The 17,879-nt window shown below is 46.0% G+C and overlaps 1 protein-coding gene across 3 annotated transcripts in view; it reads right to left on the bottom strand.

Annotated features, from left to right (window-relative positions):
- LOC146192311 (sialin-like) overlaps nt 1-17,519 on the bottom strand; it is a 53,550-nt gene extending 36,031 nt beyond the window's left edge. The window contains exons 1-2 of one of the 3 annotated variants that reach the window (XM_084602429.1): nt 17,161-17,519; nt 13,159-13,373 (exon numbers count right to left, since the gene is read on the bottom strand). Coding sequence is in view for 1 of the 3 variants with exons in the window: in XM_084602427.1 (XP_084458553.1) it covers nt 17,161-17,275 (115 nt within the window). In the remaining 2 variants the exon portion in view is untranslated. The remainder of the gene's footprint in view (nt 1-13,158; nt 13,374-17,160) is intronic. The other 2 variants (XM_084602428.1, XM_084602427.1) reach the window with 2 other exon arrangements.
- Between the last annotated feature and the right edge of the window lie 360 nt (nt 17,520-17,879).

Genomic DNA, 17,879 nt, shown 5'->3' with positions numbered 1-17,879 from the left:
AACTCGACCAGAAGATCATCTCACTGACCTCTCAATCACTTATAATAATACTGTCCAGGTAAGTAATTACCAAAAACCTAGAGTAATGCCCGGCAGCCTATGAAGGAAACAGCATTCATAGTAAATGAGCATAAAAAGGCGCTGTCGTGTTGGTGTCTTTTTTGCGCTTGTTTATCATGAACACCTACCAACTAGCCCAACTTCTCACGTTAACGCAAATAAAAGAACAGTTTACAATAAGCAGTATCAACGCGAATAAAAGAATAGTTTACAATAAGCAGCGAGGTGTTGGAAGCATAGGGTCAAGGAGTGACTCATTATTTGGGAACGAGTTGTAGCGCACTTCACAGGCACTGCCAAGTTGTGAACAACAGTTTAGCAACATCCCTTCAAGATTATACAACAGCTATGTCCTAGCTTTCAATAGTCACCTACGGGCCTAAAATTGCATGTCAATGAGAAGTTCGTAAGCTATGTGGGGTTTTATGACGCAAAAGCAACTTTGGCCATGATGCGCCAGACACTAGGTTAGATTATCTTGTGAACTGCCTAAAGTTATGGTGCTCATATTTGATTTAAAACATTGGCTCTCTTAAGAAATGTACAAACAAGAAAAAATCGACGATTGCTTGTTCGCGTAAAAGCAATGCAAGATGAAATGGAATGCGTTCATCATAAAATGCAGTGAGATATATTTTCCCAAGATTCTCAAGTCGCAGGCATGAGATTAAAATGTGATGGAATGTGAGCTCATCAACGCACATTTCACACAGTGGTTCGTCTTTTTTTGTTAAGAGGAAATTATGTGTGATGTGTGTGTGTCCTGTGCGTAGACGACATAAAATAACTTCGATAAAATGTTCTTGATGTCGGCACGATTTCCATTCCCCTAAGAAGGGCTTTACAGAATGTAGCTTGTTGTTTGCTTCATTTGCCCAAGTAGCTTGCCACCTATATGACGTCTCACAAGATGTTTGTAGCACTGCGAAAGGTAGAGGCACCCCGGTCCAATCAGGATCATGCGCACTACAATAGGCAATTGTGCTCCTACGCACCTCTTGCCCCTCAAATTGGCGGGGTCCAATCAGGATCATGCGCACTACAATAGGCAATTGTGCTCCTACGCACCTCTTGCCCCTCAAATTGGCGGGGGTGACAGTAGGAGCACACCCGGGAAGGAGGCAGGCAAGGGCAGAGTATTATGAGAAAACATTCGGCCGATAAGTCACGTCAAGATTCACCGACGCAGCTTTATACGAAACCAATGCAAAGAGGGCGGTAGCCTCGGTCACAGACTGTGAGGGCCACGAGGTAGTTAGTGCCTCGATCCAAAACTGTATGATCAGCCAGGGAAGAGAAATGGGGGAGTGTCTGAAAATACTGTCGGATGCTCAATCCGCATGCAGAAATTTTCAGTGGGGCAAGATATCTAAGACAGCACACCAAATCTTGACTTCCACAAGCGAGCCAACAAAACCATACACACAAACACTAGTGTGGATTCCGGGGCACTCAGGGTTCACAGGGAATTTGTATGCAGACAGGGTGGCCCGAGAACATACAACCTATCGTGCGCCCAACAGTCTCACAGCAGAGGACCTGATTCTGCTTGACCCCGACTAGACCATAATACTACAGCACTACAGAGGCTTGCGGAAAGTATATCCGGAGCCACATAAAAAGCTCAGCAACGACGAGGCCATAGATCTGAGGGGGCTACAGACAGGCACCTTTATTAATTTACACATCATACACGCGATGCATCCCACTACATTCAAAGACGAACGTCCATGGTGCGGCAAGACCCTGTACCACATAGCATGGGAATGCAGTGCACATCAAATGCAAACAGTTTCAAATCCAAATGAAAAGCAGTGGGAGGCTTTACTGGCCAGCTCTGACCCGGAGGCTCGGCTCTACCTGGTCACAAGAGCTCGCAAGCTGGCGAAAGCCAGTGGTGCCCAGGACTGGGGGGCGCCAACTGCTCATCAGCCTCGGCTGAAGAGGCGACGATAAAAGACCCTTAAGTACAGTCATGCCCTGTTAATATGACCCCCATTAATATGGACGACCAGAATTATGAACACTTTTTCTGGGGACGAAACCATTTCAATGTATTTATGCCTCGATAATATGGAAACTCGCCGTCCGGACAATGGACAGGGGAAGAATGCACGCACCCCACTTGGGCCCATGTATTTTTGTCTTGTTAATATGGACAGTGCAAAGCAGAGAAGTCCGAACGCAAGTTAAAGAAGGGCGCGCCGCCCGCGAACCTACACGACAGCCGATACGGCGCGATGCCTGAACTAGTTCTGTGGGGTTGCGAAGAACCAAAGCGGGCGTGTCGCCGTTCTAAGGGAGGGGGAGCGCAAGAGCGGAGAAGAACGTACACAGCAAACCGAGGGTCAGCTTAAGAAAGACCATAAAAGAGGGGAAACAGGAGATTTCTGGGTGCAGCGGAAGTACCGCCGCAGTCGGGAAAACAGCAACATGCGGTTGCAATAAATTCTGCTGAACATGAACAGAGAGGCCGGTAAAAGCGTAAGAAAGAAATGACAGGAAGAAGGACAAGTGCCTACAGTGGCGGTGGGAACTGAAGTTTTCTTTCCCAAAGCGCAATGTGTGTTCCATGAAGCCGTTAACGCTTTTCGGTGAGAGTTGAGACACACTCGCAAAGTAGAGCGACAAAAGAAAGGCGATGTACGAACACGCAACCGGGACCGGGCGTCCCGTCCTGGACGCGCTTCCCTCTCATGCTCCTGGTTTTCGTCCCTGTTGCGCTGCCGAACTGCCAAACTATGCACACTAGGCGGTCCGTATGTTGGCTTCGCTTTGAGTCAACGATGCGGCCTTGACAAGGTCTGAGCTCTTCGTAGTCGGCTGGCCGTCGTTCTAAACTGTACTTCAGCTTGCAGTGTTTGTTTTATGGGAACACGTAAAAACGCCGCCAAGAAGATGGGATGTTCGATAACCCTCTGCATAGCATCTTGCAAACTTGACTCCCTTGCTTCCTTACAGAAACAGTACAAGGCAAAAAAAGAAAGAATCAGAAGAACGAAAAGGCGGAAAGGTTAACTAGGCAAAAAAGTGCACAGCATCAGGAGCCTGTAACCCTCAACTTGAGTCTGGCTTTTGGCATGGCGGGAGTTAAATGCAAAAGAATAGAGCTGAACGCAGGCGCGAAGAAATCTGTGAATATAAGTGGCAAAAGCCATCTCAGTCAATCCAAGCTGCGAGGGACTAGTATCGACAGCTCAGCTGTTTCCTCGCCTCAGGAGAATCTCAAGCAGCTACTTAGCAGCTACTTTGATCAGTGACAAGGCCAATTTGGAAGTGGCGGCGAGTAGAGAATCGGACGCTGATTCATTGGCCAGTGAGGAGTTCGTGCTCAATAGTTCGACCAACACAAAGCCCACCATCACAGGTGTCATGGTAAGCGAGTCGCTTCAGACTGCGCTACAATTTTTCAGACAACAATGACAAGGATAATGCACTCAAAATTGCCGGTGTTCTGTGAAAGTTCGAGTCCAGTGCGCACCGTTATGTACAAAAGCAGTCGTTAATTACAATTCTCTTTTCTCAATAAAATCCTTTTTGTTTTTATTCATGAATCGTTATTATGGATGACTCGCTTTATGGACAGTTCTGGTCGGAAACCAAAGTATACATATTAACGAGGCACGACTGTATTTAATAAAGTTTACTCATTCACTCTATTATAGTGCGCTGCGGCGAGAGGCACTTAAGAGCACAATTGCAAGGGCTCCTCTGCTTTTCGCAGTGCTGCAGATATCTTGTGAGATGAAATATAGCTCTTATTTTGCTGCACACCAACTTTATGCAATCCCAATGGGTTATGTTCTTATGTTTTATTTTCATGGATTTGGCTTGCGCAGCGCATGCATCTGCTCTCTCATTACCCCTTATCTCAACATGACTGGGCACCCAGCAGAATGTTTTCGAGAGATTGTCAATGAGAAGACGAAATGAACTGGGGACAGCCCAGTAGAATGTGGAAAACAAAATTACACCAGACTGCTGAGAGGCAGAAAGACAACAACATGGTTTAGAGAATAAACTCGATTCACTCGTGCCGTAGGTGACATTGTGAGGTGCAGAAAGGTCTAATAGGAATAAGTAATGCAGAGAATGGATACCCAATGGTCTATAGTGGTAAGAGAATAAACTGCAACGGAAAAAATGGAAAAAGGCACAGTATATCCGGTCGAAGTTTCGGTAAGGCCGTGATAGTGCGCATTACGTTATTCTCCAAGAGTTTGCACAGATAAATACATTGACAGAATGAATTTAACGAGAGGCAAGAAGGGATATGAAGCGAAAGTATGTTGCGCCCATAGCATCCTTGTACAACGAAGTGGCAGTTCAAACACCACCAATGGCTGACCCCCCTCCGTGGGAATTCACGACTATTATGATAAACAAGACCACTCGGCTTCGTCGCAAAGAAAAGCTGGCATCTCGCCCTCTGGTTGATGCACTTCCAGGTACCTGCATTGCATATACGGACGCATCAATTATAGAAAATGGTGGTAGAACAGCAGCTACTAGTCCAACACACAGCGAACTAAAGGTACATAAAGAATATATTTCAGAATACCCAGACCCGCTTGTGATGGAACTCTATGCAATCTGCGATGCTATGGAGGCCATATATAAAATAGATTCCATAACAGAAGCCCACATCTATACAGACTCCTTAGCCGTCATAAAACAACTGAAGAAAGTGACGAAGACGCTATGTGTTACCCAGGAAATCCACGGACTCAATAAAAAAACAAAGATACACATCCAGATACATTAGACACAAGACGATGCTGAGAACGCTGAGCAGAGAAAAGTTGACCACCTCACACACGAAGTTCCAAACACTAATGCGCCCCCCACCAGCCTCCCTTTTGATGTCCGCTCTGCTGTTCTCATCTTAGCATCCTATTTAAGGAAAAGTACACGTGCCCCCCTTCCCCCATGTACATTCCCCCTCCCTCATAACTTAACGAGATTGGAGGAGGTATCCCTTAGAAGGATAAGAGCTGGGGCGGCCCTTACCACGTCGGTAACATGCCGATGGGAATCTCAAGCAGACATCGGACCAACCACATGCCTGAAGTGTTCCCCACCAGCTGCAGAAGTGGATGTTCGCCACCTGCTATGAACTTGTGCAGGGACAAAGACATCAAGGACACAGATTCTGCGCGAAGTAGGACTAACCACAACAAGGGAAGAGGACTTTTCTAAATGGCTCACCGACAGCGCTAAGAGCGGGAGCCTGCTCCAGTTCCTCACGGAAAACCATTTACATGAGTTTCTATAATATGCCTTATGGCAAGATTGCGTACAAAAAAAAAAAAAAAAGAAATGTCCGGTCGAAAGCTGGGTTAGGTTATGATACAAGAATATTAGCAGGGACAGTGTGTGACTGTGGCTCGTTCAAGAGAGGGCAAAATGGAGATAATTCGTAAATGCAGTACTCAAATGCTACAAAGTGCTGATGTATTTCATTCTCTCTCCACTGTCTGCTGCCATATATGCATGATCTTATCGTTTGCTGTCAAACCATACAGGGTGTCTCATCAAGCAGCTGTTCAAACAATGTGACCTCATGATTTGCTCGCTAAAAGCTGCGACATTTATAAACACCTAGCTTCAAAAGTGTCGGCTGGGAAAATTTATGCTACTAGTATACTTTGCAAAGTAGTCTCCCACTCAAGTAGACTGCAGCTTAGAGTTTTTGCTGCTCTGTTGTGAAGAGTGTTAAGCATATATTGCTACAGGTGATGCTAAGTATATTTCAGGATAAAATTAAACATATAAAGCAATTAATTGGTTTTGAAGCCTTTGAGAATCTGCCATCACACCTGGGCAAATTCTTAGAAATTAAAAAAAACTCGCCACTATTGGGTTACGAAACCACGCGGAGGTAAAGAAATCAACTTCACTAGGCCACTGCATTAAACAACTGCGCTATCTCGACAGATGGTTTTCTCATATGCTACGCTACCAGTCTCAAGAGTGCGGTGTCAGATGTGATGAAGACAAAGTTGCAATCAAGACTTAATTAGGCCTCCTTCATGGTAATAAAAGCCTAAAGCACTCATTAAATTCTTCGTTAAACATGGCAAGATGTGGCAAAACAAAGACGCCTAGATAAATGAGTGCAAAACACTGTTTCTGCACGTATACACACGCACACCCAAGGTAAATTGTTGTGTCATTTTTTTTTTCACACTGCTTCAAAGCCTCCAAAAACTCAGGTGCGGAAAATGCAAAAGGAAAAAAAAAAAAAAAAAAAAAAAACAACGCACACTCTGCGTGACAACAAGGATGATGAAAGACGAAGATGAAAGATGAACTCACTGCTTTGATCACCCGACGATGGCGCAAAGAAAGGCCATTTAAACCTAAGACACTGCATGACCCCCCGCAATTAATGAACTTCAAGCACACAGCGAGGATTAGCAATCTGACGCAAACTGATTTAGCAAAACCAATCCCACAGCCCTTCAAATGGCCTATCAAGTGTCACTTCGGTCGTGGTCCTGCTTACTGGACCTCTCAAGTGGCTACAACTCAGCAGAGATAAACCACAAGAGGCACGTCAACAGGAGAGGAATGACGCTGACCTAAGGTGAGGCTCTTCAAAGGGAAGCTTAGGGCGAAAAGAAGTCACAAGTTAGCCACTATCCACGTAGGGTACATAAAATTCTAATCTTGAAGTGACCACTTTCACTGAAACTGGAGATTTTATGTGCTATTAAATACAAAACAAAATACACCCATTGCCACCACTGGCAGATTCTGCAAATATAAAATGCATGCATCAACACAGATTTTCCGGCATGCACACCAGAGCCTATTTGCTACCATTCGCTTCCAAATGCTGTCAACCCGTCATTATCGGTAAGGACATCAAGAGTTTGCATCGACCGGCTGGAAGAAGTTTTCCAATCTAGTTTTCTTGGCGATAAACGCACTGCTGGGCAAGCGTCACCAAATCCAGGAAGGGCCAGAGAATTAATTTTAACCGACTTTTATTAACACTGAGGCATCATGTATTCCCGCAATAAGTAAGTTTGAATTTTTATACAAGTGCAGCCTTTGAACTCATATATTGGGCAAATTAAATTGATGACATTTTTGAAATCAATTTCTCATTACTTGATCTCCTGTTAAGACGTTCACTCTTTGCTTTTACTTTCGCAGCATGGCAGACCAATTGTAATGCTAAGCATAGACCGTCTATTATTAAGTACCTTAAGAATTTTGAGTGTTGTATTTGCATTTTATTGCTGGTTTCCAGGTGTGTCAAAAGCATTTCAAAAATGTTCGAAATCCTGTTGATTTCTTGTGGCAGAAGGCAACAGACTGCCTTGGTCTGTTGAAGTGTATGAACTGTGTGGTATGCTAAGGGAAAGCCTTAAAAAAAGCTGCTTCTAAGGTCTGCGTGCTTATTAATATCCCAAATCATCCCTTCGTTCTTTCATTTATTGTCAGATATTGCCCTCCATGATCAGATTTGATATAATGTGCAATTTTGATAAAGTCTATTAGCACCTAAAAAGCCGGCCTCTAATCATGAGCCAAAGAACCCCTAAGCAAACCCTGATAAAATGTCATGGAAACATCGTTAAGGGCTAAGGATGCAACCAGTTGGAACCAGTGAAAAGTGGTGAATTAGTACAAACATAAGGTCATTAGATGTGATGTCATAAGGTCATTAGCACTAGACAGAGTGCTAAAGCCAAGAAAGCGCGGAAAAAGCCGGGAAAGCTGCACTAGCAAACTGTGTTTATGCAAGTGTGATGTTAGCTTGCGTTGTGCATTTATGTTGCGTTTTTTACTATGTGTTCATGCAGCTAGACAACTGTTGATAATGCAAAAGCATTATATATAGTAATGAGAAACAAGGCACGAAAATATCGCCCCATATGGTTGCTTGTTTGGCTTATAGTGTTTAACGTCCCAAAGCAAATCAGGCTACGAGACATGCCGCAGTGGAGGGCTCCGGAAATTTCGATCATCCTGAGGGTCTTTAAAGGGCCACTGTCCAGGGTATGACTTTTTAAGCAAAGAAGCCCAATGCTTCGATCAGGTGCCGAAGATAGTTTGTGCAAAATGCTAAAGCGATATGCGCGCCGCAAAGCAGCAAAAATACAAATCAAAGCTCTCTCTCATCCTCCCCTTCGGGAAACCAGCTTCCCCGTTCCTTACGCTGGCTCGTCAGGCCGCTAGGCTGACATCAGAAGGCAACAACATCCACTGGTCCGTCTCGCTGACTGATGGGTGAAGGATGGGCGTACATGAATAATTGTGTGCGCCGCTCACTGCGCACTTTTCCCTCGCCACGGTCGGAATGCAATGAATGCAGCGGCGCGCGCTCGCTCGCCAATTTCGTTCTTGCGCACGCAGAGTGGTATGCCCCACCTCCTGCCAAACGTGGAGGAAGAATGGGTTTTGGCTTGCGGAGGCTAGACGACCAGGCAGGAGAGTGAAAAACCTCTGCGAGGGAATGGGAGGAGAGAAACAATACAGAATTGGGTGACTGCGGTGGCTGTAACTGCGTTATTACTCTTTTCAAAAACATTTTTTCGGCCTTGCGTTCTGGGGACGAACATATTTTTGACCGAAGGGTGGACAGTGGCCCTTTACATGCACTGACATTGACATCGCACAGCACACGGGCACCTTGCTTTTCGCCTCCACCAAAAAGTGGCCGCCGCGGCTGGGATTTGATCCTGCATCTTTGGGAACAGTAGTCGAGCACCCTAACCACTGCACCACCACGAATGAATGTTAAAAAGCATAATGATGTTGGGTAATACATTAATGACTGTGTAAAGAGCGTTGCCACAGCTTTCATAAGAAACACGACTCCATATCTGCTGCTCGTAAGTGGACGGTCACTACCTCATGTACGGTCTCAACGATTCCTAGGTGTCATGGATCAATGCAAGTTTTCAGATTCATGGTGGGGAGCACGGTGGAGCCGCAACTACCAATTATGGTTCTGCTTGAAAATGCTTATGTTGAAGGAACATTGCCCTGCTATCTACCAGTGCCTCAAATACTATTTCCAACAAGCAAGAAGATTTTTCAGGCAGCACAAAACATCTGCCTGCAGATATGCCTTGGACTCTCAAAGGGTTCCTCTGCACCAGGAACACTAGCAGAAGCAAGACGTCTCTCGCTACATACGATTGCCGCCCAGCAATCTATGAATACCCTTTTCAGACACGTCCTCCAAGGAAGAAGTCCTTCCTGTGCAGTGTCCACTTAAGCCACTGTGGGTCAAATGTTTAGGGGAATCTCCCAAGGTGGAGTAGATTTGAAATAAGGGAGTAATTACAATCTAATCTACCTTGGTGATTCCACTAAATATTCGACCAAGACCATTCCCACTTCGAGTTATTGATCAATTCGCTCCCGCCCTACCATCTGTTCTGCTGACTGTCCTGGTTAGCTCAGTTGGTAGAGCGACTGCCCTGGAAATGCGGTGGTCTCAGGTTGGATCCCCAGACCAAGACAAATTTTATTGCGAAAGCAATACTACGCCAGGTTTCAGCCCGTCGCGTAGTCCGTGGCTGCAGTCACGAATGACCTTGAACAGCCGCGAAGAAGACGAAGAATGCTTGGTCACCCACAGCTAATGCTTTCGCTCCATATTCGGTTCAGCAGCATTGAACCCTTCTCATTTTCCTTTCACTACGAAGTTTCTGAGAAAGCTGTATAGCTTTCCTTTGCAGCTGTATGGCTACAAAGAAAATTATTTCCTTTAAATAAGGAATTACTTATTTAAATACCTTATTTAAGTTCTTTATTTAAATCACTGTAGTTCCCGCATTGGTCAAGCTGTGCAGTTCCTGCTCATCCCTGCTATTAATAAGCCATAGAAGCTATTACCTCAGAAATTTCCCCCCTGAACACTCTCGCATCTAAAGCTGAAAAAGTATGTTCTTGGTGTAAACACAAAGAGCCACATGCCGTAGGCAGTGCTACTTCACGCTTCTCTCGCCTACCTAACCGAGGAATATAGGCAGCACACCAACATATTCACTGACCGTTCAACTACTCAAGAAACATCTTCCTGCGGTCTTTATGTGCTCTCAACAAGCCATGTTCTTTGTTACCAGTTGCAGCGGAAGACGTATACGATAGCTGAGCTTCACGGCACGCAGTTCTTTCTTATATCCTGCACCGAATCTCTGGCCGCTAGGTTATCTTTAACGACTAGAAAACATTTCTGAGAATTCTCTATAACGTGCTGAACAAAACCAATCATCAGCCTGTGCAGATGAAACGGCCCATAACGGCCATCAACATCAGCTCTGGAGCTTGCAGAGACACCATTATCAATTTCGTTACTCAGTTGACCTACATACAAGAATCAAGTATTCCTCCCAGACTTCCTCGCCATTGAGAAACTTGAGATCCTTGACTTCATCTGAACTCTGCATTTACAAACTTGCTTGTTGTATTGTTTTAATCAAAAGAACAGTCTGCAATGAGACAACTGCGGTATGATTGAAACTATTGAACATATCCTGCTTGAGTGACGAATGTGCTTACTACTAACGAAGCTGATGAGAGTGCTTACTCTAAACGTTGCATGGAGAACACTGCCTAAACAATGGGCAGTTCTTTAGGCCCCTAGCCTGCCCTAGGCAACAGACATGCAATGCACCTTTTATTTACACATTTAGATGACATCAGATATCTTGACAAGATCTAATGTCACTTTGCATGTTAACCTCAAACATTTTTCACAATGTGAATTTTGTTAGCCCATTTCTCGGACTACGCATTTCATCATTTCATGCGAACTTTTACTCGACAATGCGGCCAGTATGCATTCAACGGCCGCATTTTATCTTCCCCCACAGCTCTCTTCCAGTCTTTCGCTCTTTCTCTTTCCTGCATAGAGTAGCATGCCAGTGAATTTTTAATGCCGGCTAAATTCTATGTTCTTCACTAAATAGTTTCTCTCTCTGTAGTAGTGACGTTGACAAATTGTAAATCTTTAAATCGATTTAATGATTCGAATGCTCCATTCAAAGCGACATCTTGTGTGAATGTGTTGAAAAATAGTGTCTAAAAAAAGATTACTTGGTGCGTAAGATATGCTATGGCGAGATTGAAAAATTGAGACACCTGAACTGCACCGTAGGGGAAGAAGGTGAGAGTGAAAGCGGGAAAGAAGAGAAAGGGGTGCCGTAGTGGAGGTTTCCGCAGTAATTTCAACCACCTGGGATGATGATGAAAAAAATGTTTATTGAAAGCCACATTGGCTTAGATTAAGGGAAGTCTGATCGAGTCCCTAGTCCGGGACAACGTTGGTAAAAGCCGCTGCCCATGCTCGTTCTTCCCTGAGGTCCGAACTGGACAGGGCCGCCTCCGAGCCTTCCCACGTTGGCTGATTTATTATGTCAATACTGGTATTTTGTTAAGCTCAAAGCATATGGTATAAGTTTGCCTTCTGGCCACAAAATCTGCACTGCGCCGAAAAGGACTCGGGCTCAGTGGTGTGAAGTGTTGCTGGATTATTAATGGCATAGTTTGTAACCTTCAAAGGTGACACTCTTCTGATTTACTAAGACCCTTAGTGGGCTTCGGGAATGTCTGCCTTCCAAGGCGCAAATGCTGTAATGTCTCTGAATATGTTATTAACGAAGAGGGGGAGCCTAAATCAGCAAGGGAGGACGTAGAGGGATTCCGGAGAAGAAAAGCTCGGGCTGAAGTGTGTGCGCGCTCGTTTCCTTCAACTCCTTGGTGACGTGGTACCCATATTAGCTCCTTCCATGCAGCTTGACTCAGAAATTTGCAGGCTAGCGGCGTGATTCTGCCACGCATATAGTTTCTATAAGCTGCCTGGGAATCTGTAACTACGTATTTCGATGTGGAGTGCGTTGTGGCCAGGGCTATTGCTACTTCCTCCATAGCCTGCGTATCCCCGTTACGAACTGAAAGCCCGTCCACGACCTGCATTTGGTGCACCACTGATATTGTTTATATCCCCGCTACAGGACTCACAGCGTCCACGAAGAAGGCTCCTTCTCTTGAATAAGATTCGTTCATCTTCTTGCTTCTCGCCACTCGTCTAGCATGAAGATGCTCCGGGTGCATGTTTTTAAGAACAAGGGTGTGAACGCAGCAGCGATCACCAAGCTCCGAACGGTGTGTGAACAGGTCATCCGTATGCTATCTCGGATCGCAACCGAGAAGAATGGTATGCAAGAAGATACCCTTAGGCTAATACAGGCCTTTATCATCTGCAGGGTAGTGTACGTGGTCCCATACCTTCGTATGAGGAAAACCGATCTAAACCACTTGGGCGTTATCATTCGAACTGCTTATAAGAAGGCGCTCGGGTTAAGCCGCGTTCAGACTATGTGCGCAACATACGTATCGTTCGTAAGCATAAGAAACGTAATGTGTCTGTTCAGACTGCTGTCGCACTGAGCGCAAGATGTGTAATGTCCGCAGCCAGCATGGGCGTAAATGTCGGAGGATCCGTGACTTTTTCGACTAGCACAGATACTTCTGACGCGCGACCAATGCGCAGAGCAGTTTCGATTTTCCCTTTCCGGTCACGGGGCTTCCGGTCCTCTCAGATTTCGTGCGCAAAACAGCTAGTAGGCGACATCATCTAAGCTCCTACTCTGCTGCAGTGTCTCGGCTCGCCAGTGTTATTGGTGTTGTGTCAGTAATTGCGTCTGCCCGCAGCTTGATCATGTGCAATGCGGAATCTTTTTGGCTGTGGAATTAACAGCCTGTCATAAAAAAAAGTTTGGCAGAGGCTGGCTCTCTACTACCAGTAGCTGAAATAGCACAGAGAGAAGTGCAAAACGATGCCTGGCTGTACATTGCCAGTGCACTGAGTCAAAGCAGGAAGTGGATTTTCAATCCCTTTTTCTTGTGTGAACAAGCTCTCAACAAGCAAATGCTTCCTCTAGTTTAGGAAAGTGAGGTTATGGAGGCGGGAGATGCCCGCTTCATCCCAGTACATTTTCGCAGCCCATCGGCTCCGTTGACAAGTGAGGGAACAGTTGGCCTGCAGCGAAAGGCCGATGCGGGGAGACGTTGCAGTCGGGCCGCAGAACAGAGCTGGCGCAGATTCATTGAAGTTTGGAAGAAGCTCACCGTAAAAGAGAAAAAGAAAACAGAGACTTCTGATGGGGGAGGAGGTTCCGCGGACGTTTCCGTGTTTGCCGCGCACCTCAGCTCATTGTTTAGAGTCAGTAGTATGACCTTTGAGTCACTGTCATGGCCTGTCTCCAAGATCGCTCCGGGGCACTGGTAAAATCGCAAGCAGGGATGCAGGCGGACCGCACGCCGAAACTAGCGAGCAGGGGTTGCTGAAAAAAAAAAAAAATGCTGCATTGGGGAAGCGCGAGGACTGAAGCTGGCGTGCAAGACCACTGTCAGACCATGTGGACAGGCATGCGCTATCAAAGATTTGACAAACCCATATTCTTCTATTATTTATCGTCTACGTATGAGGGTCATCCCAAAATTAAGGTCTCCAGTTCATTAATAAATGGAAAGAAATTTTTATTTTTAGAAATTTACAAATAACTAAAAGGCTGACCATTGATTTTTACTTTTTCACATAATCACTGTTGTGGTCTATGCATTTTTGCAGACGCTGGGGCAGTTTTCGTATGCCCAGGTCATAACAGCTCGCCACCATGCCGTTGAAGCGTTTCACCGCATCTTTTACTTAGTCATCACTGGTGAAGCGCTTCTCGCTTGATATTCTTTTAGCTTTGGAAACAAGTGGTAGTCACTTGATGCCATGTCCGGATTGTAGGGTGGGTGGTTGATGACGTTCCATCCAAATTGTTGCAGGAGAATGACGGTTTGGCAGGCAACGTGGGGGCGAGCATTGTCATGGAGACTCACGCCCTTGCTCACCATTCCTTTTCTGCGATTTTTAATCTCCCATCTGTGTTTCTTAAGGGACAATATCTGTCTGCGTTTACTGTGGTGCCAGGAGCCATGGGGTCTATCAGCAATACCCCTCTTCGATCCGAAAACACAGCTGCCATCTTTGCCGGCAGACTGTGTTCGCTTGAAGTTTCGCGGCTTGCGAGGAAAGGAATGCCGCCACACACGAGATTCTTGTTTGGTCTTGTAGTGCGATAAGCTGCTCCCTACACCACTTACGGATGTTTTTAACATCCATGCACGACTCTCCGTACACTTCCGTCAACTGACGATGAATTGAGATTGGTTGAACGCATTTTGCGTTCAAAAATCGAATAACTGCGCGAAATTCGCACCTCAAGGTAGCGACAAATGGGAGCTCCATTTCAAACTGCTGTTGTGCCAAGACTGACAGTCCCCTTCGCGCTGAGGCATGACTTGTTTGGAAGACGGAACAATAAACACAACAGTATGGCGAGCAGCCACGCAAATAGCTTACCGGCAGCCGCAGCCCTTTGGAGACATTACTTTTGGGATCACCCATGTAGGTTGAGCGCACAGACAATGATAAGCTCAGTTTGAGCTTGAAGAGCCCCGACCTCCGCTATCAGCCGCTTGCTAACCAGTGCCATGTTGACAGCGGTGATTGGCCGGTCGTAAAGAGCGTATCTCACCGAACGGCCCAGTGTGAGCAGGCGCGTAAACGGGAGTTCCAGCCGCTATGCGCACTGCGATAAATATGATACGACGAATGCATGTAGCCTGAACAGTCTGAACGTGGCTTTACCCACGAAAGTATCTACACAGCGTCTGCTACAACTGAGGGTACACAATATGGCTAATGAACTGATTAGTGCCCATCTTACAAGCCAGGTAATGCGACTGGCCACAACCAAGACTGGTCACAGGGTCCTAGAAAATTTGAACATTTGCTTTCCACAACAAGTGGTTGGGAGACAAATTTGCCCACCTGGGGATCTTTAACGTGCACTGACATCGCACAGTACACAGCCACCTCTTCGTTGTTAATATTGTTACGGGGGAAGGCAGAGGGGGTAGTGTTGCTTAGCGGTATTTGCTGGTTAAGTGCAACAGACTCCTAGGAGAAGACAACGCCGATGGTGGTGAGATCGGTGCTGTCATCAACATCAGTTGTGTGGACAGTTATCGGACTACAGATCTTTCCCGTAACAATATGTTTGGGCACTACAATTATGAATATACAAAACAAATCTTTGCAGTGCTTCAAAGTGATGTCTTCCGAGCATTTTCAACTTGTCTGTACACTTCTGAAACTGGAGAACAATGAACATTCCACCTGATGCTTCCACAGACTTGCCACCTGAAGCTTTGTCTTTACCCTTCGTGCATTCTTCACTTACGATAAATAAGTTCCACCCGGTAACTTCATTTTGTAGCCCTGTGTGTGCTGCGCTATATATACACAATGCCGTAACTAGCCAGACTTGCCATACAGTACATCATACGAGTGAAGTCTTGTCCCTGTGGTCATTAAAATAAATACCAATCATAGGCATACAAAAACTAGTCGCCCTAAACACCTCTGTTCGTAACACAGGCTAAGGTTATCTATCTTGGATTTTGAAAGTTCACTTTGACTGCAAGGCCAGCCCATGCATGCTAGTCAGTGCAACAAAGTGCCTTATTTAAAGATTGTCTGGCAAATGTAGAGTCTACAAGTGTCAAAACTGACTGTTTCCTGCCAATTCCATTCTTCTTACAAAGGCACCTAATCAAGTTTAAAAACTGCACCCTGTGGTCAGTTTAGGCAGGTTTATTGAAGAAAAAAAACTAGAAGCCATAAAGACAACCAAGATGGCAACACCTCTGCACCACAAATTTTCCAGCTTTTAAAATGTCGCACCTTTATGTTGGTAACTCTAAAGACTGCCCCTGGAAAATTTCATGAAGTACTGATCTGCCTAGGTTAATTTGTCTTTTCACATATGGATAGAACTTGGGGTATACGAGACTATAGTGCCAGCTCTATTTTAGTGCATTTTCTAAGAAATCTTATGCCAAGAATGCAGACTTGGCTTATACCCTACACTCTGACAAAATGGCAGCAGCTCGACATCAACTGACTAAAGTGCTCATATACTGCAGGCTCTACCGACACACAGACCTTCCAGATTTAGTCTAACAATATACCGAACTTCAAGCAGAGACAGTATAAACATAGCCCAGATTATACAGTGCCTCAATGCTCATGGATACTAACACAAAGCTGCGTATGAGGGTCACAGCCTTCTGATCAGGGCACTGTAGCACCCTTTTGATGGGTCCACAGAAGATAATTGTACCTTCCTGTTAAAAAATAAGGGGCTTTTAACAATAAATTATCTGTCTTTGGTATGCAGCCTTACATATACCATGTGTATTGCTGGCGCAGCTGAAAAATAATCTACAGATTCACTACTGTTAGTGTCCTGCAGCCGTTTCTGCAAGGTGCAGAGAAGACGAAAGCGCTACATCTTGCTCTTTTTACCTCTCGCGATTGTTCGGATGCATTTCTTTTCCAATTTTCTACTATCAAAAACTTCGCCACCCTTCGGTGAGCCCAGTACCCAAACGTACTTCAGGGCAGCGACCAGCTTTCGACCCAGAACCCATCGTTACAGGCGCGGGTGTAAGGACCACAAAGGATGTCTTTTCCAATCTCACAGCATGGGCATAAACTGACCGCCAGATCGCTGCTGGAACCTAGAAGAAAAAGCCGGCCTATGTCTTGAAATTATGTATACTACTGTACAATGCAATTCGTCAGCTAGGCTCGTAGACGCAGGTTCGTGGTCAACGCGCTGTCACCGGGAAACTCGCAGCTGGGTGCTTGTTTTGCAAAGGCGCGCGTATGAGCTAGCGCAGGAATGTTCATAGCATATGGCAGCATCGCAAAGCACGGCATTCGTGGCGGCAAGAACAACTTCCCGTGTAGATACACTTCCGTCCGCACGACAACACGCGGCAGACAGCGGAAAGCCACACAGAGCGGAACGTGGCATATGACCGCGTACTACATCGGAATTAATCGAAACATCGTGGTGTTCAGCGACACGTTATCGGGCGAGTAGCACCGAGAACAATCCATTTATGCGCAGAAGGCTGTCTCTCTGCACACTGCACTTCCACATGCTTCCACCACCACAAGGCGCGCGCGCCAGAGCTCGAGACGCGGTGCGAGCCGCGCGCGCTTACGGCAGGGGCTCCTCTTTCGTCCCGAAGGGTTCTGGCCGCCGGCCAAGGGGGCGTAGTGGACACGCTTGTCGGCTTTCTTCTTCTCCGAGACATCGCAGACCAAGGTGGCGGTCATCGTACCACCACATAGCACGAAGAACGATGCCGAACGTTGCTGCCATGCACACACAGTCACAGCTGTCACGACCGTCCCATCACGTGACAACCCGGCTGCCCATTGCTAGCCTTGGCCTACCTCTGCAAGCATCCGAACTGGGATCAAACACGCTATCGCAAGAGTATCAACCGCCGCCATATTTAAAGGGCCTGTTACATCATTGGCTGCGGGCAGGCCAATGGCGGGCGGCGAAAGGCGACCGGTGGGCGGGGCCGATCGAAAGCAGACGACTCTTGCCAAAGTCATCGCGATTGGAAGGCAAAATGTTCGTGCTTTTAACGCATTAAATACATCTTTCTACCCAGGACAGTGACTTGTCTCAACGCATGGTGCTCGGCATCTTTCATAATTCTATAATTAACCTTCGCTTTCTTACAGAAAAGGGTTTGGAGAAACAGAAACTACATCGGCTGGCTTCGCAGTTCCCACAGTTACCCCGATCCTTTCATAAAACAATCGAAAAATTTCGTCTAATTGATCGTTCTTGACGGTGAGTGCAACAAATTGAATGATGTATTTCAAAACGGGACCAAAATTTCGTGAGAATATGGTGCTTTGAGTC

Source organism: Amblyomma maculatum, chromosome 4 (assembly GCF_055883805.1).
Source record: "Amblyomma maculatum isolate TAMU_Amacu chromosome 4, ASM5588380v1, whole genome shotgun sequence".
Classification (NCBI taxonomy): Eukaryota; Metazoa; Arthropoda; class Arachnida; order Ixodida; family Ixodidae; genus Amblyomma; species Amblyomma maculatum.
Note: the sequence above shows the minus strand (reverse complement) of the source record. Positions and strands in the feature narration are given on the sequence as shown.